Source organism: Branchiostoma lanceolatum, chromosome 15 (assembly GCF_035083965.1).
Source record: "Branchiostoma lanceolatum isolate klBraLanc5 chromosome 15, klBraLanc5.hap2, whole genome shotgun sequence".
In the NCBI taxonomy this organism is placed as follows: Eukaryota; Metazoa; Chordata; class Leptocardii; order Amphioxiformes; family Branchiostomatidae; genus Branchiostoma; species Branchiostoma lanceolatum.
Window position 1 is genome coordinate 12,111,630 of NC_089736.1, and position 25,141 is coordinate 12,136,770.

General features: G+C 37.9%; 2 protein-coding genes across 2 annotated transcripts in view; both read right to left on the reverse strand.

The window, feature by feature from the left end:
• Window positions 1–332: 332 nt before the first annotated feature.
• On the reverse strand, window positions 333–19,423 carry LOC136420691 (ubiquitin-conjugating enzyme E2 E1-like). Its single transcript, XM_066407766.1, has 6 exons — window positions 19,384–19,423; window positions 18,708–18,968; window positions 18,229–18,279; window positions 5,870–6,002; window positions 5,057–5,204; window positions 333–2,666 (listed from the first exon to the last, which is right to left on the reverse strand). Exons 2-6 carry the CDS (start codon window positions 18,836–18,838, stop codon window positions 2,569–2,571), a joined length of 561 nt encoding a protein of 186 aa, XP_066263863.1. The 5' UTR covers window positions 18,839–18,968; window positions 19,384–19,423; the 3' UTR covers window positions 333–2,568.
• Window positions 19,424–22,349: 2,926 nt separating this feature from the next.
• Window positions 22,350–25,141, reverse strand: part of LOC136420690 (ubiquitin-conjugating enzyme E2 E3-like) — a 33,001-nt gene continuing 30,209 nt past the window's right edge. The window contains exon 5 of the mRNA XM_066407765.1: window positions 22,350–23,887. Coding sequence (XP_066263862.1) covers window positions 23,790–23,887 — 98 coding nt within the window. The 3' untranslated portion in view covers window positions 22,350–23,789. The remainder of the gene's footprint in view (window positions 23,888–25,141) is intronic.

Genomic DNA, 25,141 nt, shown 5'->3' on the forward strand with positions numbered 1-25,141 from the left:
ACACCCAAAAAGGCACTTTCCATCTGAAGAGCGCACGACCGCATCACTTTCAATGTCGGGATGTGCACGACCGCCCTCTTGCATGGCTGCCGAACTTTCTTTAATTTCTTCAGTTACAAACACGCTGTCATCAGTTTGACGCTTGAGATCAGTCGTGCTGGCTAAAAGGGAATTTCCCACCGATATGCACACACGTTCATGCAGCCGTTAATTTTTTGGGGTACGGATTCTTTTAGGGTACCCACTCGGAGTAATACAGGAATGAGACCTTAATCCCTACCACCATCTGAAGAGGCCTTGTCAAAACAAACTGAGTCCGCAATCATTCAGTGTTTGTGTTTCTGTGTAACATTTATTTACAATAGATACATCAGTCTGAAGGGAGCATACAGTAAAACTACTTGGCATGAATCCACAATTATTGCAGTTTAGTCTTGACAAATCTGACACAGAATGCAACAGTCCAATATTACAGCACCAGAAGGGCTAATATCAATATAATATAGGAATAAATACTGTAGCACTAGCAGTTATGGAGTATGTAATTATTTGCACTTGTTGACATGAAAAAAAACTTGTCTTTAGGCCACACCATTTTAATTTCTTGGTTAACGGAATTTTCACAAAAATGCTAGATTGGAAAATCAACATGAAAACAGAATCTCAGAGGAAAGTTTGTACTTTGGTGCACACAATTTCAAGGGTTGAACAGGGTCAGGTGCAAGTTTTCACCCCAGCCTTCTGTTTTCATGATTTTTTTTTTTTTTGCTAAAATTAAAAAATCTGTTAACCAAGAAATCAAATTGGTGTGGCCTTAAGTGAGGATTATAAAGAAAGTGGATTAGAATGTAAATGGCATTTCTGCTCTACTTGGCCATATATATGTACATAGACTGAAAGATGCTACAAATTCTACTATGGTTAAATGGCAAGCTTTGAACAGTAACATTATACTAGCATGTTGGCAAGGGACACACAACTAGAAAGACCGCCTTTTTTCATTGATGTACTTCACACTTCGTTACCATGCAAATCTCAAAAAATATATTTTTAGTGTAAACAGAAAAAAAAGGTCAGCAAAATATATCACAACGATGGCAATGCTACATATGATGCAAATGATAAGGGCTTTGTCTTTTTTTTTCTGAATTTATTCAAGTTCCTTAAAAAAAACTACATCACGATTGCCACTTGTAAATAAGTATGGCCTGCTTACACATTCAATAGTTTATAGTTTAAAGTTCATGATGGCAGATTGTATTTCAATATGAGTTTATTAATTCTGATAATATCAGTCAGGAAACACACATCCGAAGGCATTAATTGTTGTCATGCTGTTTCCATTATTTGCCCATAATCACAGAAGGGGTGAAAATATGCAATATCTAAATTTACCAAATACCAAAATCTTAAAAGAAATCTGCATTGGTTCATTTTGTTGGGCTATCCCTTCCAAAATTTGTATACCATTCTTTTGTTCTCCCTGGAAAATTATTAGAACAACCCAATCCAATCCCCAAGCACAAATTGTCTCACTAACGTCCTGACATTTTGTTGCAAACTAACAAATGTTTACAACATTTAAGTCAAAGACAAAAGCAACTTAAAGGTACAAATTGTTTCTGACTTCTGCAATGTTTAGGCAAGTTTCCATGCACCTCATTTTGAAGTCACACAGGTAACAATATTTGTCTTCTCACATACCGATATCACATTTACTAAGTAAACGTTCTAACAACTAGTCTACATCTTCTATATAGTCTGTGCACAACTACAAAACTGAAAGACCGAAGTCATTGTTTTCTTCTCACATTTCTCAGTCTACCAACGCTATATGCAGATTAGAATTCACATGTAACTAAGCAATTCATCTAAGAATAACAGGGGACACTCTCAATCCAGTTAGACTATAAATCTGGAAAACTTTAATTTTTTTCTTAGTAGACCACTGAATTAATGTCTACATTAAGTATGATGTACCAAAAAGTTATCAATATCTTGGAGACAAGTAGATGTCTCCAAGGAGATGGGCTGTGGAATTCGGAGAATGTCGGTCTGACTTCTGCAGAATTCTGGGAACCTAAGACAGAACTTGAGCTAACTCTATGTCACATAAAACAAGAGACGTTTCCCTTTCAGTCATTGGTATTCTGCATAATTATCTCCATGAAAAAAGACTTTTTCATATTGTTTTGAGTGTGTTTGCGTGTGTGTTTGCGTGCGTGTACGTGTGTGTCAACGGATGCTTAAAGTCAGCATAACTGAAGAACGTGTAGATGGATTGTAATGATATTTGGTATGTGAGTAGGTGTTGGGAAGAGAAAGGTCAAGATCGATTTTGGGCCCCCTAGTATGTGTCACTGGAACTGCAATGGCGTATTCTTTATAATGATGTAACATCATCAGTATCAGACAATTTATTGTCTTCCCAGAAAGAATTCTTTTAAGTTTTCCGGATCTAGAGTGTCTTTCCGGATTTAGTGACTCCCGTTCTAAGTAGTTCTTCTAAGAATACGTTTTACTAGCTACAGTACATTTGGGCAAAAATTGGCGGCTGTTTTCGTGACTTTATGTGGCGTATCGCTTCGTCCATTGGCGAGCTATCCTGTCGTGTTCTTCCCTGGAGTTTGTATACTGAGTCGCTATGCTGCCAACAAGTGGGTCACCTGGAAAAAAATAACAACAGACAATTGAATTAGTATGTGTTGGTATAAAGTAACATGATAAACATTTGATCTAAGGCCATACCAATTTGATTTCTTGATTAACGGAATTTTTAAAAAAAATGCTAGATTAGAAAATCAACATGAAAACAGAATCTCAGAGGAAAGTTTGTTTGTACTTTGGTGCACACAATTTCAGGGAGTGAACAGGGTCAGGTGCAAGTTTTCACCCCAGCCTTCTGTTTTAATGATGTCCTCGTGCTAAAACTAAAAAAAAAATCTGTTAACCAAGAAATTAAATTGGTGTGGCCTAACAAGAGAATTTTAAAAAAAAAGAATTTTCAATGTGAGACATTTCTCTTGTTAGATACAATAGACAGACATTCAGAATACTAGTAGTGACATTTAATAATTGAAATCTTGAACACGGTGATTTCCATTGTCTAATGTCCCATGTTATCTTTAAATTTATGCAATGAGGTTTAAAATCAAAACCTCCTTGATTAAAGCCAACAAAAATTGGCCTGACCGCACCAATCCTTGGTTCTTGGAAATTCCTCGTTCTTGGATTTTTGCAGAAAATAAAAGTACAATAGAAGAAAGAATCCTGAAATAGACCTACAAGCCACAAAAAACAGGAGCCCAAAAAATCAACATATTACCAGACTGGTTAACATTTCAAGCAATGAATGTGCAACTTTTAATACATGAATGAACTGAAAAACTGTAACAACAAGGAATACTATATCATAACATTTTTGGTAATATCAAATTGATATGGCCAAAGGACTGCCAGAATACTGTAAATGCAGAAATGTTTGCAGCGGTTCTATGTTCGCGGTGATCTTTCAGCGCAAACTTAAAACTACCGCGAAACTTTTTGCTCACCTATGACTGTAGCGCTACTATTGTTTCAAACACAAACTTAAAACCACCGCAAACACTCCATTTTCTCCCTACTGAGAAATAAAAGCCACGCAAACTTAAATGCATTTACAGTAACAGTACTGACCATGACCTCTTCCATGTAATGCTATGATCACTATGAGTTTTAGCCTAAAGGCACTTAAAAATATTTTGTATATGAAATACTTCAATAGATTGTTTGAGTTGATTGTATGTTGTTACATAAACATGTATAGTTGTTCTATATCCTTGTCACTAGGGTTAGAGTTAGGCAACCCTGTCTGCATGTAAATGCTGAAGCCAAATCAATAAACAAAGCATCTCAAAATAGAATTCAACCTTTGATAACAGTGAAACAAGGTTAGGTATTTTCTGCTGCCTCCCCTCCAATATCAAATGGAACACCCCCATCTGCCAGTAATACATACCAATGGATATCTTTGCCTTTATAATGGATTTATTTTGTTGATAAATATCCTGATCTAGATTGCCAAGATTCAATTCTTAGCATGCCAGGAAGTTTTGTAGAATATATACAAGAGATACAACCGTGTTGATACTGTAAATGCATTTATGTTTGCGTGGTTTTTATTTCAGACGCGCTAAGGGATTTTTTTTTTAAATGTTAGATTGGAAAATTAGCAGGAAAACAGAATCTCAGAGGAAAGTTTGTACTTTGGTGCACACAGTTTCAAGGAGTGAATAGGGTCAGGTGCAAGTTTTCACCCCAGCCTTCTATTTTCATGATTTTTTTTTTTTTGCTAAAATTTTTTAAAAATCTGTTAACCAAGAAATTAAATTGGTGTGGCGACTGTGGCCTTATCATACATGTGGCATCTTCAATACCCTACGTAACAGAAGTCACACAAGGCAACGTGATTTGGAGGAACATTGCAGGGCCTTCAACAGCCCTTGGGTCTCCACAATTTCTCTACTCTCCTCTACAGTACCTTGTACATGTAATTGACAGGAGTACAAATAGTCATGCAGGGTCATAGGGCCAAGTTGTTACTTCATGGCACATCTAAGCCTCCATTTTTGATGGTAGCAAGGAGATACTGGGTGATGCTATTTTACATACGTCTCAAAGAGATTTATTTTAGAGGGTCTGCATGGGGGGGTCCCGACAATGCTTAACGCTGAATTTAGAAGAGCCATTATAAATCCTACATATTACACTAAAATGATGGAAGGCAATTATGCAAAATTTGGTGGCCTCGCTACGAATTACTTGAATAAGACAGCTTTCCTTATGAATTACAGGAAATAAAGATAGCCTGCCTATGCCTTACGGAAAAGAACATGCAGACCCTCATTTTAAAACAGGATTCCTGCCATATTCCACTGTAGCAGCCACCCATATAGGAGGAATACTAGAAAACCAAAGTGGACAAATAGCGCCTTTAAACTATTATAGTCTACCAATTTTCAGCTAACGATAGATCAAATTTTGTTAGAATTTGGAGTTATGATATGTTTATGCTTACTTGGATTGCAGTCCGTTAGCAGTGAGCAGATCGACAGCAGGACTTTGGAGATGGTGAGGGCGGGGCTCCAGTTGTCCTTCAGGATGTCCAGACAGATCACACCTTGGCTGTTGATGTTACAGTGGTAGATACGGGTCCGGAATGTCACCTGGACACGCAAAAATCAACAGTCGTAAAACTTCACTTCTCTCTGAGGATTCATTACAACAGACGTCTTCACAAAGACCCCGTTCACACTCAAAAAGTTTAATCGCGATTGAAGTATAATCGCGATTGAATCGATCCGATCACGATTGGTAGTTTTGGGAGGATCAATCCAATCCAATCCTATCAAACTTTGAGTGCGAATGCAACTACGATTCATTCCATCGCGATCGGCAGGGATTTCAGCTGGTTTCAGGGGTGGGAGGCCATACATCATACAGCTCTTGCCGCGTTCATTACCTGTACTACAGCTAGGCCAATATACAAAAGCCTTTGTCCTTCACGCCTTCTCGCGATCATAGCCTGCCAATTGCGTTCCCTTCCATGGCTACAGAACATTCTCCAGAGATACAAAATCATCAAAAGTTGGTGGACTCTCGCCATTTTGTAGCGAGGCGATGCCGAACCTTTGACCTCAAACGAGCGTCACATAGTGATACTCTTTGTTCAATCGCGATCGGATCACGGCGTTCTTTAATCCACTTGGCTAAAAGCAGTGTGAACGCAAAAGTTTTTGCGTTTTATCGCGATCAAATCGATTCAATCGCGATTAAACTTTTTGAGGGTGAATGGGGTCAAAGTCTCCAACAACAGCCATGCATGGCTCACCTTGGGAGGTTTGAAGGGATAGTCTTGTGAGAAGTGGATGTCCAGGAAGAAAACTCCGCCCTCGTACACAGACCCAGGCGGCCCCAAGATGGTGGACACCCATTCATACAGGTTGTCTCCCTTCGGACCAGCACTATGGAAAATAACACAATATATGTAATGAAATACATAAAGATTTATAATTTTTTTGCTTTTTTTGCACTTAGCCTTCAAAATTTCATGCTGATTCTCTATTCTTTAAAAAATCATTGACACTTTTATTTGATACAAGTCCACCTTTTTTAACAGCATAGGGCCACACCAATTCAATTTCTTGGTTAACGGATTTTAAGAAAAAATGCTAGATTGGAAAATCAACATGAAAACAGAATCGCAGAGGAGAGTTTGTACTTTGGTGCACACAAGTTTTCACCCCAGCTTTCGGTTTTAATGATGTCCTCGTGCTGAAATTAAAAAAAAAACTCTGTTGACCAAGAAATTAAATTGGTATGGCCTAGAAAACATTACTTTCTAATAAGTATGCTTTATTCACTTTTCCATTTTTTGGTCATTCTTCAAAGAGATTTTCGATACATTCAAATGGAAAGTAAAATCAACTAAAATGAGTACAACTACAGGACTTGTTAATACTTACAGAAGAGGCTCTTAAAATAATCCTGACTTACATTCAACAATGGTGAAACTGTTACTATGTGAGTGAATAGCTCATAGTTTGTCTCCACTATTCTGTGTTTGACAACTCTTACTTGTTCCGCCATTGAGGCCCAACAATAAACCTTATCCCGGCAACCCCGAATACGGCAGTCGACAGAATATTGTTTTCTGATGGTGCCTTGAACAAACATCTCCCTCGTATAGGTAAACAGTGGCACAACCCAGGTGGAAAACCCCCGGGTTAATCCGCACTTTAACAAGCAGGTGTTTCGGCTTGTTAGCTCTCACCTTTGGCAGCTAATCTTTAATCTTACCCCAGGTAATTTTTAATTCTATCAAAAGCTAGTCTCTAACTACTCTCTTCGTTGTGTTGCGAAGCTACTAAGCACACACTGCGAACTGTGATCAAATTGTAAACTCAAGGATTCTCGGCGAGTGCAAGTATTTACAATTCCACAAATCCCCCCTAGGAATGCTCCACGTGGTACGGTCCGAATGACATCAAGTGCAATTTTCTCACTACTGGGACGAACTACTGTGTATATAGGGGAGGAGAAAGAGGTAGACAGTGTCCAGACTAGCTGTAGAGTTGTTGTTGGCACGGTGCCATGGTTGGATTGACATATAGTGGGCTGGCCAAACAATCCCTCTCTATAGGGTACACACATTGTCAACACAAAAGAAGGGGGATAAAGTTACATGAGCTGCTTAAAGTAGAAAAAGTCCTCTTGATAGCTACGCAAAGGGTTAAACCTTTAACCCAGAAATGCACCTGTTAAATGTACATTACTTGTCGGTAAGAATGGAGATTTTGTGTAAGGAAAACACAACAGTTAAGAAACATTTCGGATGACTTTGAATACACAATGTATGTACAAGCTAAACAGCACTTCAACAGGACAATCTTAGGGTAATAATGTTCCTTCCACACACTTGTGTTCAACACAATGAATCACCTAGAAACCTCTCCTAATTGTCCTATAATATTTATATCAATATCAAGCAACTTGTCGCAAATTGAAATTGCACGTACATGTATGTTTCAAAGGCCATTTAGGGTCTCACACGGCAATTAGGCCATTCCATTGGAAATAACATTAAAACACAACCTTTCATGGCCGTAATTCCAATAAAAACAAAGAGTTTCCAGAGATGTTTTACTTTCTATTGCAAGCACACACGTTCTTAAGACAATGAAAAAAATGTCACCAAAATATAACCAGGGGAGCGATATCTTATGGCATTTAAAAATGCAATTACCTACCAGCCGCAAGAGGCTCTCTGGTGCCGAGAGAGCCCGACCGCAGTACTCAGGTCAAAATAGCGTGTACGTCCGACAATCGCTTGGATGCCGAAACTTTCCTGCCTTATCCTGTCAGACAGAAATGAGCTTCCACCTCAAATGGTTTTAATATCAAGTGGGATCGATCAAAGGCAATTTATGATCGACTTAAAAACCTGCCTTTGGGGCCCAATTATTTTTTTTAGCCCGCACTCTTTGGGCATCTACACACAGACTAATTCAGGCATGAGACCTTAGCCTATTTTGAACTGATCACACAGTCAACCATACACTGTTGTATGTTGTTCTTTTAGCATATATAGCGTGCATAGTCCTGTGGTTAGCGATCTTGCCTCTGGAACTAGAAGCCCCGGGTTCGATCCCGGCTGTATCGCTCACCCAACATGCACGCTACCGGAAAAGGCCGCAGTCCTAGGCCTTAGGACGGGACGTTAAGTCGTGGTCCACTGTTCATTGTGCTTGTCCAAAAGAGCTAGGGGAATTTCCCCGGTACAATGAACATGTAAATACTGTATATATCGTCTGTCTTCTCTGTCACGACCAGTGGAAGATTAGCTCATCTGTTCATTGAGTTCATTTGAGCTAAACTGGTTCGAGATCACTTTCCTCTCCTTTTTTTCCTTACTCTGTGCCAATGCCAAGTGTAATACTAATAGAAACAAATCATCATACAGCGCACGCATGCAGTCTCTGCATGTAGCAAATGGATTCAGACTAACCAATACCCTAAAACCCGCCTAACCATTTCTGGATATTGAACAGAAGTGTAGCAGCATCGTGTCTTGTCACCTTCAATAATCAAAGTCCCAGTCTGTGCCAAGGATTCCTTTTAAGAACTTGTTACCCGTCTTGAGATGTGCCAAGATTGCACCACAAACCCAGACATAAGACCAGAGAGTCTATTCCTTAAAGACACCCAGAGCATTTTATGAGACTTGAAAACTGGAAATATTCTAGTTGCTGTAATCTTTATGAAATTGACAATTAATGCCATTGTTTACCACATTTGCGTTCCGATTTCTTATCAAAAGTGAGCAAAAACGGCACAAAAATAATCTACATGGTAATCTTTTAGTTTCACGTGCCTACTGTAAATACTGTAGATACCATAGCCTCGCCCTCCTCCAAAACGTAGAAATGCAAAATCAAAACGTAAAAATCCAAATATTTGATGGACATGCAGTCACCCTCTCGTTGGTCGAAACGCTAATTGTGATGAACAGTCAGGATCTTGGGCTTGGATTTTATATCAGTTCAACGACATCGTTTCTTAACTCATTTAATTTCAATATGTATTAATGTACTGTATAGTGTTATTGAAACTTACGATGTGTAGGAATGACTAGAAGTTGGATTTTTTATTCAAGTTTCAAGCCTCATAAAATGCTCTGGATGCCTTTAAGAAAATGAAGCTAAACAGAATCTGCTGTCTTTCTTTTCCAACCTGTTCCATTTCCTGACATGGGAATTTGACAGTAGCTTTCTTTGCTTAGCACTCGTTTGCCTGAGACTGTATCGTATGTCTCTGCACATAAGGTGCACAGGCGGAAAGGTCAGTAAGGGTCAATGTCACAAATGTTACCAACATTTACTTCAAGAAACAGCTGTTGAAATGTACGTAGTTGCATTCAAATCCTTTTCTGACTAGCATCTTTTTCCCAAAGGGTGGTGTATATCATATGCCTTTTCCTAATTCTTTTTTCAAAAATCTGCAATTTATGGCTCATTACATTACAAGCATGTTGCTTGGTGGAAGTATTTTGTTTACAAGTGAAAATTTGAAATCTGTCCCTATAATCTGGTCAAGGACTGTTCAACCAGCCATTGCTTTGAAATGCTGCTTACACACACATGCATTACCTAATCACTATCTATGGTGGTACAAAATACATAACATGCATTCAATTTTCAATCACTAAATAATTATTTGAAATTTTGAATTACTGTAAATGCAGAAATGTTCGCATGTTTTTAATGAGAAAATGGAGTGTTCGCGGTGTTTTTGGGTTGGCGTTTGAAACAATAGTAGCGCTACAGTAACACAATGAAATGCCTTTTCGCGGTGGTTTTAAGTTCGCCGTAAAGAGTTCACCGTGAAAAACGCGAACATAAAACCACCGCAAACATTTCTGCATTTACAGTACTTCCTTTAGCCCTGGAAAAGCCAAACAAGCTAGCAAAGGCCATAATGGTGGAATAGCCCTGATTTCTCAAGGGCCCAAGACTGGCATATCACACACAGGAATGCATCAGGCTCTTTCAAAATCAAACTGCAATTATACAGATATACAAGAACAAATATGAGCAGTTTGGCTCAATCCTCTATTCGTGAGCCAAATTTTGGGGTGACTGGGTATGATAGCTACAAGCAATTTCATATTTGGCACAACAAAATTGAAATGTTTGACATGATTATTTCTAATATCATGTTCTGACCTCCCCCCCTACTGACTTCTGATACAACTGGTGCAACGTTGAGTGAACTACTGTAAATGCAGAAATTTTCGCGGTGGTTTTATGTTCGCGGTTTTTGCGGCAACCGTTTCACCGCTAACTTGAAACCACCGCAAACATTTTTGTCCAATACTGTACCAGTATGTGACTACGGTATAGTGCTACCGCAAACTTAAAACCACCGCGAACACTCCATTTTCGCCTTAGCGCGAAATAAAAGCCACGCAAACTTAAATGCATTTCAGGTAAAACTCAAGGATGAACCACTGAGCTTTCCATGTAATATTGTGCCAGGAAATATTTCATGTAATATTGTACCATAGTGAAAAAGCTTATGTTTCTATGATACAGACTAGGTCAAGGGGAGGTTTCATCTATAGCAAATAAAAATAATAATTCACCTTCAAGACTTACTTAACATGTCATTTACAAATAGGTCAAATGTAAAGTACACCGTTTTCCTTACTATTAAGTATATAATTACCAATTTACCATACATATATCTTATATCACATTAATAAATCATTGTCATAAAATGCAGTTCAAAGGTTAACCATATCTAAAGCAGGATCTATATTATAATAGTGTTGATACTGATTTGATACTAATTTTTATGTGCAAGCAGTATTAAAACAGTATTATAGAAGAATTCACAGTATTAGGTCAAAAACTGTTTCAATACTGTAAATACAATTATCTAATTCTATGGAAGGGTTTCTAATTAATTGCAATACTGCTTAGATACTGTACCAATAATGGAAATGTACATATCTTGTGAACATAACAGTCTAAGGCCACACCAATTTAATTTCTTGGTTAACAAATTTTTATTTTCAAAGGCTGGCCCAGCCTTCTGTTTTCATGAATTTTTTTTCTAAAATCTTTTTTTTTTTAAATAAAAATCCGTTAACCAAGAAATTAAATTGGTGTGGCCTAAGAGTAGTTTATATGAAGGTCATTGCAGTTTTAGAACAGTATTAGATCATCATTATTACAGTTACTGTTAACTACTGTATGTATTTGACAACATTTAATCAGTACTGTAAGTTTGCTAAATACAAAAATGTAGCTGCTAGTGTAGGAACCAAGTAAAATGAAACATGATACATGTATTTTAAGTAACAATTTGTGTAGAAATGCCAAGTTACATTCAATTTGTTAATTTAGGACAGAAATACAATAAAATTGTGTTTTTACTGTACCATTTTGTGCAATCCCATTGAAAGGTTAATTGGCATTGTAAATAGAGCAGTATCAGTCAATAGGGAAATCCTTAATCCTGTTCAAGAGATTTATAAATATGCATACATAACACAAAGACTGGAAAGACATTAGACAGTCATCAAGTCTTCAACAGTTAACATGCTGAGCAAATTTTCCTATTACAGTAGTAGTAGAAATGGGAATCAAGATATTAGACTATTATATTCTGTCTTTACAGAAATCTAGTCAACTATAAAAGAGGGCCTGCATGCCCCTTTTACGTAGAGCGTAATCAGCCGTTTTAATTTTACGTAGAGCGTTGCCGACCACTCATAATTTAGCGTAGAGCGTAGGGGGGGCTTTTTTAATTTAGCGTAGAGCGTAGGGAGGCTTTCTGAATTAGCCTATTACGTAGCCAGTGGTCCGAATTTAGCGTAGAGCGTTGTCGGGACCCCCCATGCAGGCCCTCATAAAAGATACAAGCCATGTAGACCCCAGAATGGCCTCTTTCTTCGAATATATAGACTTGCATGTGCTTGGTCAGACACATCTTGCAATGTTGCCCATGGAATGCTAACTGCCAAATTATCTGATACTAGTTATTTGACATCTGTTGCTGTTACGCAAGTGACCCTGATCTTGAAGTGGCGCTGTCTATTGCATGTAATTTGATTGACAAATTGTACAGGGCCTTCGGTGGCTGTTCCAAGTCCTGGACGCAAAATTTGATTTCTACAAATTTTGACATGTAGTCATTCTGTTTGCAATAAAAAAATACACTTCATAATTAAACATGGCTCAAGTTTTATATACAAGCAAGACATGTTTGAAGATGTTGTGAAAGGTTTCCAATGCACAATCAATTTTTACAACATCTCCAAACAGTTCGTGATTGTATATGAAACCTGAGCGGTGCATACTTATCAAGCGTATTTGTTTATAGTAAACAGACTGACTACATGTGAAAATGTTTCTCTTTGTCCAGGCATGTGTATATATATAAGACTGTAAACACATGCATAAACATTAAGTAATCCAATGTTTAAGTATATTTACAACTACTTGAAGGCCTCAAAATACTTAGTGTCATCTGTTGTTTAATGTACCTGCAGTCTCAAATATTTTTCTGCAATTCGAGCCCTCAACTGATATAAGTACTGTAATAACATTAGGATTATTAAATATTATAATGCACTTTGTTTTACATCTGCTCAGATGTATACAATAAACCTTCATATTGCTTCCTCTTTAAACATTACTCCATTGACTTGTGCTATAACCAAAAAAAAAGCTATCTGCCACCCAAAAATCAAGACCACAGCACGTCCAGGTCAAAAGATACAAAAACGGAAGCTCTGCTGCAGTACCAAGGTCACATACCAGGGGGCCCAAAATCGACCTTGAATTTTGGCTTCCCAACACCCGGCCATATACCAAATATCATCGAAATCCATCCAGAGGTTCTTGAGTTATGCTGACTAGAGTAGTGCGGAAACACAAACAGACAGACAGACAGACACACCCAAAACTATATCTCCATTTTTCATGGAGATAAAAATGGTGTGTAAACTAGCCCATAGCCTTGTTTTGAGAACAGGGTACAGAGTACTTTCTAGCTGTTGTAAGATTCACCCCACTAACCTTTTAGTCCACAAGACGACAGCAAGACATTTAACAGACACTTATAATGAATTCCTTGGTAACCAGTTACCAGTTATCAAAGCGTAAGCAAAGTATTAAAACTGTAAGGCTATAACTGTGTTAGAAAGATTTTGTGGAGCTCCACTACAGCTTGGAACTTATCTATACAATCAGAGACACCTGCTACAGTCTATGCAATGGAAATCCTGCATCTATTTGATCCGATCTCATGACCCCCTTTTCATGTATGCCATCTGTTAACTCACTGCACATAAAGAAACCTAACAGCCTGGTACTATCCTACACAGCATGGGTTATGCATGCAGTTTGCGATCTTTTGAATCATAATTTCAGGAACATTTCCCAACAGAACAAAGTTAACAAAAGTTAATAGTGAAAGTGCATATTCTTCTGGCCACACCAATTTAATTTCTTGGTTAACAGATTTTGTTTTAATTTTAGCAAAAAAAATCCTGAAAACAGAAGGCTGGGGTGAAAACTTGCACCTGACCCTGTTCACTCCCTAAAATTGTGTGTGCCAAAGTACAAACTTTCCTCTGAGATTCTGTTTTCATGTTGATTTTCCAATGTAGCATTTCTTTAAAAATTCCATTAACCAAGAAATCAAAATGGTATGGCCTAAGGTTGATAAAAAATGCTGGTACAATTCCTGTAGTTTTTTAATACAAGGTACACAAAACAAGTGGACCAAAGGCAGACGTCTATCATGAGCATTGGTAAGAACCGCGACAGTCAGAAACCGTTAAATAGAACGTAATTTATGACCTTGGAAGCTAGACATCAGGGTCAAGTGGGGAGGGGCCTGGATGCCAGACCGCCAATCTCTAAAATATCTATGTGTGGGGGTGTGGTCTGAGACCTCTACAGAAAGATTGGATCCTAGCTCACCATTTGAGCTGGCTCGAGAATCTTTCTGTAGTCTGAGGTCAGTCCAGAACTCCACACGATATTTTAGAGGGTCTAACAACCAGGCTAATGACTGAATCGCTGTCTGATACAGGCCCAAAGAAAAACATGTCAAAAGGATGACCTAAACAAAAGACCAGGGGGCATGATCCTACTTCAAAGGCTGATTCAACTGACAATGGCCCAACAGAAGGCCAATCATTATCTCAATCCTTCGTTCCTCTGATTCCAATAGATAAAAGGATTAACAAGAAATGGCGTCAAGGAGCACATGGAAAATCATTACTTTAACAAATAACACCAACGTCAAGAGAAAATTTCTACTTCTTTAAGTTCTTATACATGGAGATGACTAAGATATCCAACTGAGAAATGCTGTCCTTTCTAACCTACATTGGATCATACATACAAATTGTAATTTCAGCCAAGTCAAAAATCTGCAGATTTGGTCTTATACTTCATTGTCATTACATCTGAATCACATCATATTTATTATCATCATAATTCACAGCCAATTTCAAAACATACTAGATCTAGCATGACATTTCTAGAAAGCACCGTTAACTTATAGTACATTTCACCTAGAAAGAACGCTTGTCTACCAAGGAGGTTTTATAACCTCCTAGGGTTCACAGACCCCCCCCCCCCCCCAAAAAAAAAAATTTGAGAGAAAAAAAAATCATGAAAACAGAAGGCTGGCCAAGCCTTCTGTTTTCATGAATTTTTTCTTCCTAAAATTTTTTTTTTGTGTGAAAATAAGTATCCGTTAACCAAGAAATTGAATTGGTGTGGCCTAAGAAAACTATCATTAAACCATCATGATCCAATCACATTGATTTACAGATGTATCAACAAAAGAAATCTAAAGAAATTGTTGTCATTTTTAAAACATCACCGGATCCAAACCTTGAGGCCAAACATCAAATACACTTCATTTGTTTGTTTGTTTTCATGACACAAGTTTATCTCGTAAGCCTTGATTTGTTTAGAATTTTTCTTTCTGTCCTTCAAAATTTGATTAAACGGACGTCATAATCCTTCTTTTATCACTAAGATATAGAGACAACTTTGCAATGTTGCATACCAGCATTACATATCCGATATACACAACAGTTTCATTCAAAATGTGTCTATATTCATGGTTTAGTCACTTGGGAGAGCTATGCTTTTGAAGGGCATTAGGCTAGGTCGGTTGATGCTGTGTCTACCAGTGTAAATGAAATCATACATATTCCAACAGAAATGATATTAAAAAAAAAGTGAAAACCACTTTCCACTCAGCATAGTCAAGAAAAAGAAATACATATGGCCTCTGTCGGTCAGTATTGACCATGGTAAAATTCTAATTCACAACAGCCCTACAGCATCGACTATGGCTAAACAGCCCTATAGGAGAATGGCAGTCTCTGCCACAAAAATCACATCTGTAAGCTGACTCAGTTCTGTTGCAAAGCTCTTTTCTTAAATGCAAGCTATACTAAAATGAACCTTTTACAAATATCTCCAAATACCCACCCTCTAGCATGACAACACGGCGAACGTATATAGTATGCCAAAATCACATGCAAAAATGCTATTCTTCCAAAACAAGTCTGTCTCAAAATAATAACACAAGTGACCTTTAATGAAATAAATATCTGCCAGCCTTGAATTTTCTCTCAAGGGGCCTTTAGTGTTTACTGATATCACGAACCATGACATTTATAGTTTAGAGCGTGGATGAACCGAACATGTACCTTACCCCACTTTACACACATCATGTCCATCAAATTTGACGTATTTCTGGGTCACAATTTCATAGTCTATAACTGTAACAGCTTATTTATAAGCCTGGTTGATGTGAACTACAAAATATACCATACGCAAGTAGGCACGCTGCGTCTGCACACATGACTAATAATGTAGCCATGTGCAGTACGCATACACAATGATTCTGGGCTGATTTTTGGGTGGTACCAATAAATGAAATACTCCTTTTGCGGCTTGTTTCTGTGCTCTTTTTAAATGCCCAAAGTATGAAATAATGATGCAAATGTACTAATATGGGGAAGGAAATGTCAATTTCAATTTCACCAAACAGAATTGCTTTCCCCAGAATATTTCAAGTTTTACCTCCTAAAATCGCTTAGGGCACCTTTAATAATTGAAAGGACAATGTGTAAGCTTGATTAAGCACAGGAACTGATTAATACAATGTACATAATGGTGTACTGCTGAGACAAAGATTTGACTTATGTCTGTGCATTGAAACACCCTATATGGTAACACAGCCTGACACTATTCAAAGCAGAAAGGGTTTGCAATCTCTTCATGATTTCAGGAACATTTACCACATATTTCACACCTATGTGAGTGTGTCTATCTGAATGAGTGTTTGTGTATATATATATTCAATGTGACATTCCTAGCATATACCATCAAAAATTATGACATTTCCTGTAGGATTCGACTCATGACCTATACCTGTATTCACAAGGGTGACTGAAGTCAAGGGCCTCATTGACTTATAATGGATTAATATCACTACATGTATAAGATGGATTCTATCAAGAAGCTAAAATGACCAGGACTGACCACTTTACTTTCAGCCTGCTATTGCTAAAGAAGCACCAAATTTACATTGCTTATACGTTATGGGGTTAGGCAACAGAAAGAGAAGGCTAGCTTTCCATATTCCATTTTAATCAGTTGTCTAAAACCTCTTATGTCACTGTCTGTGGCGTGCGTAGTCCAGTGGTTAGCGATCTTGCCTCTGGAACTAGAAGCCCCGGGCTCGATCCCGGCTATGTCGCTCACCCGACATGCACGCTACCGGAAAAGGTTGCAATCCTTAGGACGGGATGTTAAGCCGTAGTCCACTGTTCATTGTGCTTGTCGAAAAAAGCTAGGGGAATTTCCCCGGTACAATGAACCTGTAAATACTGTATATAGCGTCTGTCTTCTCTGTCACAAACAGTGGAAGATTAGCTGTTCATTGAGTTCATTTGAGCTAAACTGGTTCGAGATCATGTGTTACATTCAACTCATGGTATCAATATTATAATAGTTATTATAATAATCATAATATTATATAAGGGAATGTTGAAAACCTCAGGCTTAATGGGCTCTGACAAGATTCTGCATTTTTAACATGAAACACGACAGAATGAAATGTTAACGTAGGCCAGACATAGCCCTAGCAGACCTAAGAATACATCATCAGACGCAAGGTCATGTGTAACATTTTCATGGTCGTAAAACTATAATGGTCAAATCAATCATCTTAATGTCACGAACGTACAGTTAAATTAATGTCTGCTAAGTTACGAGTATCTTCGCTGACGCTGTTGTGGACTGCTAGTTTTGTTTAAAGCCAGGACGCTATAAATTTTTATGGAAAACATAAATATATTGATACCATTGGGAATAGGGGGAGGATGGCTTCAAATTATGCTATCAGGTAATCATGAATTGCAAAGAAAATGATAATCAACATGAATGTTAAACACAGTATTTTGCATGAAAAGTGGAGCAGCAAAATGTATGGCTAGTCCATCTGAAACTACTCCAACTTTTCACATATTGTCTAGGTTAACCTTCTTTTGAAGACTACCTCAAGACATCATAAATTGTCTTAACTACATTAACATGTCTATTCAGAGTTTGGGTATAAAAGCTGGTTTCCCAGTCCTACCTTTAGTCACTGACGAAAGACAGCGGATGCTGTCTGAAACGTTTGACTGTTTCAAAATTTTATCTAGTTGCTTGAGTAACTATTTTTGGCATATAGGGTAGGTTGCTTTAGTCCTACATTGCTACAACAAGTAGCAGACATTCGTTTACTTTCCGACAGTTTCTTTGTTCTCATGGTTGGGAACTGCTTTTTTGAGATGTAAATACAAACATGCCCCTCAAACGCGTAACTAGCATAATTTGGTCTAGCTAGAAAAGTTAAGATGTTCTTAAGGTTCTTTATAGGAATCAAGTTGTAAGATGTTTAGCCTTGCCCCGACCCCACCTGTAGAAACCCAAGCCATGCCATCTTCACCCCAACTTGTTCAGGTGCTACTTGACACCTGGGTACTCAGGAGGCCCCTTTGTTTGTCACCTGTGTGGAAAGCCGGCTCTGTTTGTGTAGGGAGAGACTCCACTCTCACAACCTCACCTTAAACCTTAACACAACTCCACATCTATCTACCTGCAGTTGGGCGGCGGGTCCAGCGTGATTTCTGCCAGCTCTTTCTGGATCCTGCACAAAAACAAAGCGGGGAACAGGTGAGAGTTACCCAGAGGGAAACATCCCTGCCCAAAAAACAACTGCAGACGCGATAAAATAAACCGTGAGCAGAAGCTGACAAAGGAAGGCGACATAATCACTGTGCAAAGTACACACACAAGATGGCCGCCTCAGCTGACCCTCCCGTTATTTTATGCACCACCATACTCTCTCCCCCGCCCTTAAACACCACCAATTCCACATCCACGGCAAACTAGACTTAAGAACGAACAAGATGGTATAAATCTTCGCTCCTTCCCGCACTTCTGTGTCCAACAGGACCAGGTTTTAGCTTATATGCAAATGAGCTGATTGGCAGTATTACAAGGAGAGGCTGGCATGATTAATGGTGATAGAAAATGCAGCGTCGCGATGTTATTAATGCCGACTTGATCTGGTACCTCTTAGCGCTGGTGGACAGCGCCTTGGTGGACTTCAGCAGCTTAAGGTTGTTGTCTCTCTGGTCCTTGGGTCTCCGAGAAGAGTTGGAGGAGGAACTTGAAGACGTCCCGGCTTGCTCGGCTGCAGACATCTTCTCTTGTCTACTGTAGGAACAACTGTGCCAGGAATGGGACCCTAAGGTTACCGGTTCAATTCCCAGGGCACTGACAGCCCCACAAACCAAATACACTCTCCGCAAACTAGTCCGGAAGGTTCGAATCCTGGAGAGTTAAAAAATAAGAGATAAGAAATTAAATGTCACTCGGGGCATTTAAATCTTAAATCGCCAATTAAATGATTCGTGTTGTCACTAATAAATAATTCTCAAGGAGATCTTAAGAATAAGTAGTAAGTGATTCAAAAGGACTTCAAACATAAGACACTTTGTCTAACAATAAAAGGTAACGTTACACACAACGACCGACATTGAAGTCGAGTCAATGCATCATCAAAGAGTAATTGAGGCAAAACAGCCGGTACCAAACTATCCGTTCCTGTGTCAATCACAGGGCAGAAATCGCTCTATTTCCGCGATTTATCGGGAGTTTAGGTCTAGTACAACCCCTCAAGTTCAACATTGATCGCTAATTTCCCGCAAAAATGATGAAAATGATGAAAATTTGGGTAGACACAAACCTGCACCGCGTGTGCCCGGGCCTCCCGACAGATTCCTGGCTCTTCCGATTCCCTCCTTCCGGAAATTCCAGTGGTCACTGCGCGGAATTTTTAATTTAATTTCACGGCGCTGTCCGCTCAACAACACCGCAAAATCCTATCAAAATCGTCGTACATTGATGTAAAGAAACAAATTATTAAACTTTGCGACTCAAATTTGGCTAGAATAAATCAAAAACTATATGAAATATCTTAAGCGAGGGGGTGCCGGTGGCTGAGAGCACGGCAAATGTACTCCAAAGGATTAGCAAATCTAACAACCCCCGCCGGCGCAACCAACCTGTCAAAAAGATACTTTAGCTTTTAATAATAATATCCTTTCCTTTTCATTTCATACATTTTGAAACACATATCAAAAACACCTCTTCTTAAAACTTAAAACAATTTATACACATATCCTAAGCATGTTAGATGCAACTATTTTCTGTATTTTTTTTCTGAAAGGATATTCTTCATTTGTTTGCTATGCACATATTTATCTTAAGGTGTTTAAAAGTGCGAGTCCACTGTGGTGGTGCTTAAGATCGATAATTTGTTATAACTGTTTGCAAAGCCAATAGTTCTCACTGCCTAGTTTTGTTCCAAAGTTCTGCTCCATTGTTTGTATGTCCTTTAGTGTTGTTTGTTTCTATACAGTGACACCAGGTGTCAAGTTTCAAAGACCAAGGCCAAAAAAAGGTGTGTTTTCGGTATGCATGAGTGAGAAAATAACATCATGCTATAGCAACAATATTGCCAACTGAAGACACTGAGGTTGTTATGAGTTTGAATCTAGAATGCATGTACTGTACATTATAAGCTTCCGTGTGAGTGTAGGAAAATTTATTAGACAAAGGTTTCTTCTTTTTAACATCCTTGATTACAGACAGTTTACAAGATAACTTTTTAAATGAAAATGTGTTGATGTCACATAACTGTCTCCCCTTTCTCAAATGCTACTACTTCTGTAATTCTTGATTTGTTAACGGTAACTTAATTTTAGCTAATTTAACGGTCACTAGTCAACCACTAAAATTTCATCATTGCTAATATTTGATCACTAATATTTGAGACAGTAATATTTGTTCCCAACGTTAGAATTAAGTGCCGTGACCTACTCCATTTTCCCCAAACTGCTATATTTTCCTGTCGCTATATTAAAGTGAAAGTATATGTAATGGTCAATCTTATAGTGTTGAATTAAATTTGGACAAATATAGGATAAATATCTAACATTTAGCCTCCTTCACAGACTTAATTTTCAACATGGGCTAAGGTTTTTTAATGTCGGCAGAGGGAGTTTTGCCCAGGATGAAAATTGCAAAACAGCGCTCTCACAAAAACAATAAACGCCGGCGCTCCAAGGAGTCTGCAAAGGAGGCTATATATTAAAAAACATTAAAGGCGTGGAGTCTAAAAAGGCACTCTTGAAGGTAGATAATGCAACATGCATTGCTAAAACTTCAAATTTAACATTTTTCCTTCAAGATGTTTTTGACTTTCCAGTTTTTCCTAGTGAGTTATATGGCAATAGCATGTTCCAGGATACACTAGTACGTAAGGTCTCGTTCATGAGTTTTTTCACCCCATAGGCTTACATGTTATAATACGTATTTTACATGGGCGCGTTTGTAATGAAGCTATAGAAAATGCACCAATGTTATTCATTTTATATTGAGAACATTTACCCTAGATCATGTAAAAAAATTGCCAACAGTTTCACTACAATACATCTCTTTTTATAGCAATTACAAACTGCACTTAGCTACACCCCAAAAAGGCACTTTCCAGCTGAAGAGTGCACGACCGCATCACCTACAATGTCGGGATGTGCATGACCGACCTCGCGCACGGCTGCCGAACTTACCCTGCTAATTTCTTCAGTTACAAATAAGCTTTCATCAGTTTGACGCTTGAGATCAGTCGGGCTGGCCAAAAGGAAATTTCCCACCGATATAATTTAACACACGTTCATGCAGCCATTCATTTTTTGGGGTACGGACTCTTTTAGGGTACCCACTTGGAGTAATACAGGAATGAGACCTTAATCCCTAACACCACTAAGCCATCTGAAGAGGCCTTGTCAAAACAAACTGAGACAGAAATCATTCAGTGTTTGTGTTTCTGTGTAACATTTATTTACAATAGATACATCAGTCTGAAGAGAGCATACAGTCAAACTACTTGGCATGAATCCACAATTATTGCAGTTAAGTCTCGACAATCTGACACAGAATGCAACAGTCCAATATTACAGCACCATAAGGGCTAATATTAATATAACATAGGAATAAATACTGTAGCACTAGCAGTTGTGGAGTATGTAATTATTTCCACTTGTTGACATGAAAAAAAACTTGTCTTTAGGCCACACCATTTTAATTTCTTGGTTAGCGGAATTTTCAAAAAAATGCTAGATTGGAAAATCAACAGGAAAACAGAATCTCAGAGGAAAGTTTGTACTTTGGTGCACACAATTTCAGGGAGTGAACAGGGTCAGGTGCAAGTTTTCACCCCAGCCTTCTGTTTTCATGATTTTTTTTTGCTAGAATTTAAAAAAAAATCCGTTAACCAAGAAATTAAATTGGTATGGCCTTAAGTGAGGATTGTAAAGAAAGTGGATTAAAATGTAAATGGCATTTCTGCTATGCTTGGCCATATATATGTACATAGACTGAAAGATGCTACAAATTCTACTATGGTTAAGTGGCAAGCTTTGAACAGTAACATTATACATTGTACTAGCATGTTGGCAAGGGACTCACAACTAGAAAGATCATCATTTTTCATTGATGTACTATATTCACACTTCGTTACCAAGCAAATTTCAAAAAAAGATACTTCTAGTGTAAAATAAAAAAAAAGGTCAGCAAAATATATCACAAGTTGACTTGTACCTGGATGGCAATGCTACATATGACGTAAAAACATGTATGATATTTGGTTTTGCCTTTTTTTCTGAATTCTGTATTTCAATTATTTCAAGTTCCTTAAAAAAACTACATCACAATTGCCACTTGTAAATAAGTTGGTTACCAGGGCTGCTTACACATTCAATAGTTTATAATTTAAAGTTCATGATGACAGATTGCATTTCAATTTGAGTTTATTCTGATAATATCAGTCAGTCTGAAAACACACATCTGAATGCATTTCTTGTTGTCATGGTAATGCTGTTTCCATCATTTGCCTATGACACAGAAGGAGTGAAAATATTCAATTTACCAATTACAGAAATCTTGATTCATTTTGATGGGCTACCCCTTCCAGAATTTGTTTATCATTTTTCGGTTCTCCCTATAAAATGATTACAACAACCAAATCCAGTACCCAAGCACAAATTGTCTGACTCACTAATGTCCTGACATTGTTGGAAACTAGGAAATGTTTACAACATTTAAGTCAAAGACAAACTTTAAAGTTACAAATTGTTTCAGACTGCTGCAAAGTTTAGGCAAGTTTCCATGCACCTGATTTTGAAGTCACACAGTTACCAATATTTTTCTTCTCACATATCAATATCACATTTACTAAGTAAACCTTCAAACAACTAGTCTACATCTTCTATAGAGTCTGTGCACAGCTACAAAACTGAAGGACCGAATTCATCTTTTTCTTCTCACATTTCTCAGTTTACCAACACTATATGCAGATTAGAATTCACACGTAACTAAGCAGTTCATCTAAGAATAACAGGTCACACTCTAAATCCAGTTAGACTATAAATCCGGAAAACTTTTTTTTCTTAGCAGACCATTGAATTAATGTCTACAAGTATGATGTACCAAAAAGTTATCAATATCTCGGAGACAAGTAGATGTCTCCAGGGACATGGGCTGTGGAATTCTGAGAATGTCGGCTTGACTTCCGCAGAATTCTGGAAACCTCAGATAGAACTTGGGCAAATTAACTCTATGTCACATAAAACAAGAGACGTTTCCCTTTCAGTCATTGGTATTCTGCATATTAAAATCATCTCCATGAAAAAAGACTTTTTCATGGGGATATTGTTTTGAGTGTGTTTGCCTGTGTGTTTGCATGCGTGTATGTGTGTGTCACCGGATGCTTAAAGTCAGCATAACTGAAGAACGTGTAGATGGATTGTAATGATATTTGGTGTGTGGGTAGGTGTTGGGAGGAGAAAGGTCAAGATCGATTTTGGGCCCCCTGGTATGTGTCACTGGAACTGCAATGGCATATTTTTCATAATAATGTAACATCATCAGTATCAGACAATTTTATTGTCTTCCCAAAAAGAATTCTTTAAGTTTTCCGGATCTAGAGCGTCTTTCCGGATTTAGTGTCGCCCATTCTAAGCAGTTCTTCTAAGAATATGTCTTACTAGCTACAGTACATTTGGGCAAAAATTGGCTGCAGTTTTCGTGACTTTATGTGGCGTATCTCTTCGTCCATTGGCGAGCTATCCTGTCGTGTTCTTCCCTGGAGTTTGTGTACTGAGTGGCTATGCTGCCAACAAGTGGGTCACCTGGAAAAAAATAACAACAGACACTTGAATTAGTATGTGTTGGTATAAAGTAACATGATAAACATTTGACCTAAAGCCACACCAATTTGATTTCCTGATTAACGGAATTTTTGAACAAATGCTAGATTGGAAAATCAACATGAAAACAGAATCTCAGAGGAAAGTTTGTACTTTGGTGCACACAGTTTCAGGGAGTGAACAGGGTCAGGTGCAAGTTTTCACCCCAGCTTTCTGTTTTAATGATGTCCTCGTGCTAAAATCTAAAAAAATCTGTTAACCAAGAAATTAAATTGGTGTGGCCTAACAAGAGAATTAAAAAAAAAAAAAGAATTTTCAATGTGAGACATTTCTCTTGTTGGATACAATAGACAGACATTCAGAATACTAGTGACATTCAATAATTGAAATCTTGAACACGGTGAATTCCATTGTCTAATGTCCCATGTTATCTTTAAATTCATACAAGGAGGTTTAAAATCAAAACCTCCTTGATTAAAGCCAACAAAAATTGACCTGAGCACACCAATACTGTGTTCTTGGACTTTTGCAGAAAACAAAAGAAAGTGCAAATATAGAAGAAAGAAGCCTGAAATAGACCTACATGACACAAAAAACAGGAGCCCAAAAAATCAACATATTACCAGGCTGATTAACATTTCAAGCATAGAATTTGAAACGTTTAGTGCATGGATGAACTGAAAAACTGTAACAACAAGGAATACTATATTACTACATTTTTGGCAACTATTGATGTCAAAATATGAGCATTCTGCATCTGATCTTTTCTTTCAAATCAGTAAAAAAATGTGGGCAAATACCAGGAAAAAAATTTTAAATTGATATGGCCAAAGGACTGCCAGAATACTGTAAATGCAGAAATGTTTGCGACGGTTTTATGTTCTCAGTTCTCACGTTGATCTTTCAGCGCAAACTTTAAACTACCGCGAAACTTTTTGCCCACCTATGACTGTAGCGTGACCATTGTTTCAAACGCGAACTTAAAACCACCGCAAACACTCCATTTTCTCCCTTCTGCGAAATAAAAACCATGCGATCTTAAATGCATTTACAGTAACAGATACTGACCATGACCTCTTCCATGTAATGCTATCACTATGAGTTTTAGCCTAAAGGTACTTGAAAATATTTTGTATATGAAATACTTCAGTAGATGTTTCAGTTGATTGTTACATGTATGTTGTTACATAAACATGTATAGTTGTTCTATATCCTTGTCACTAGGGTTAGAGTTAG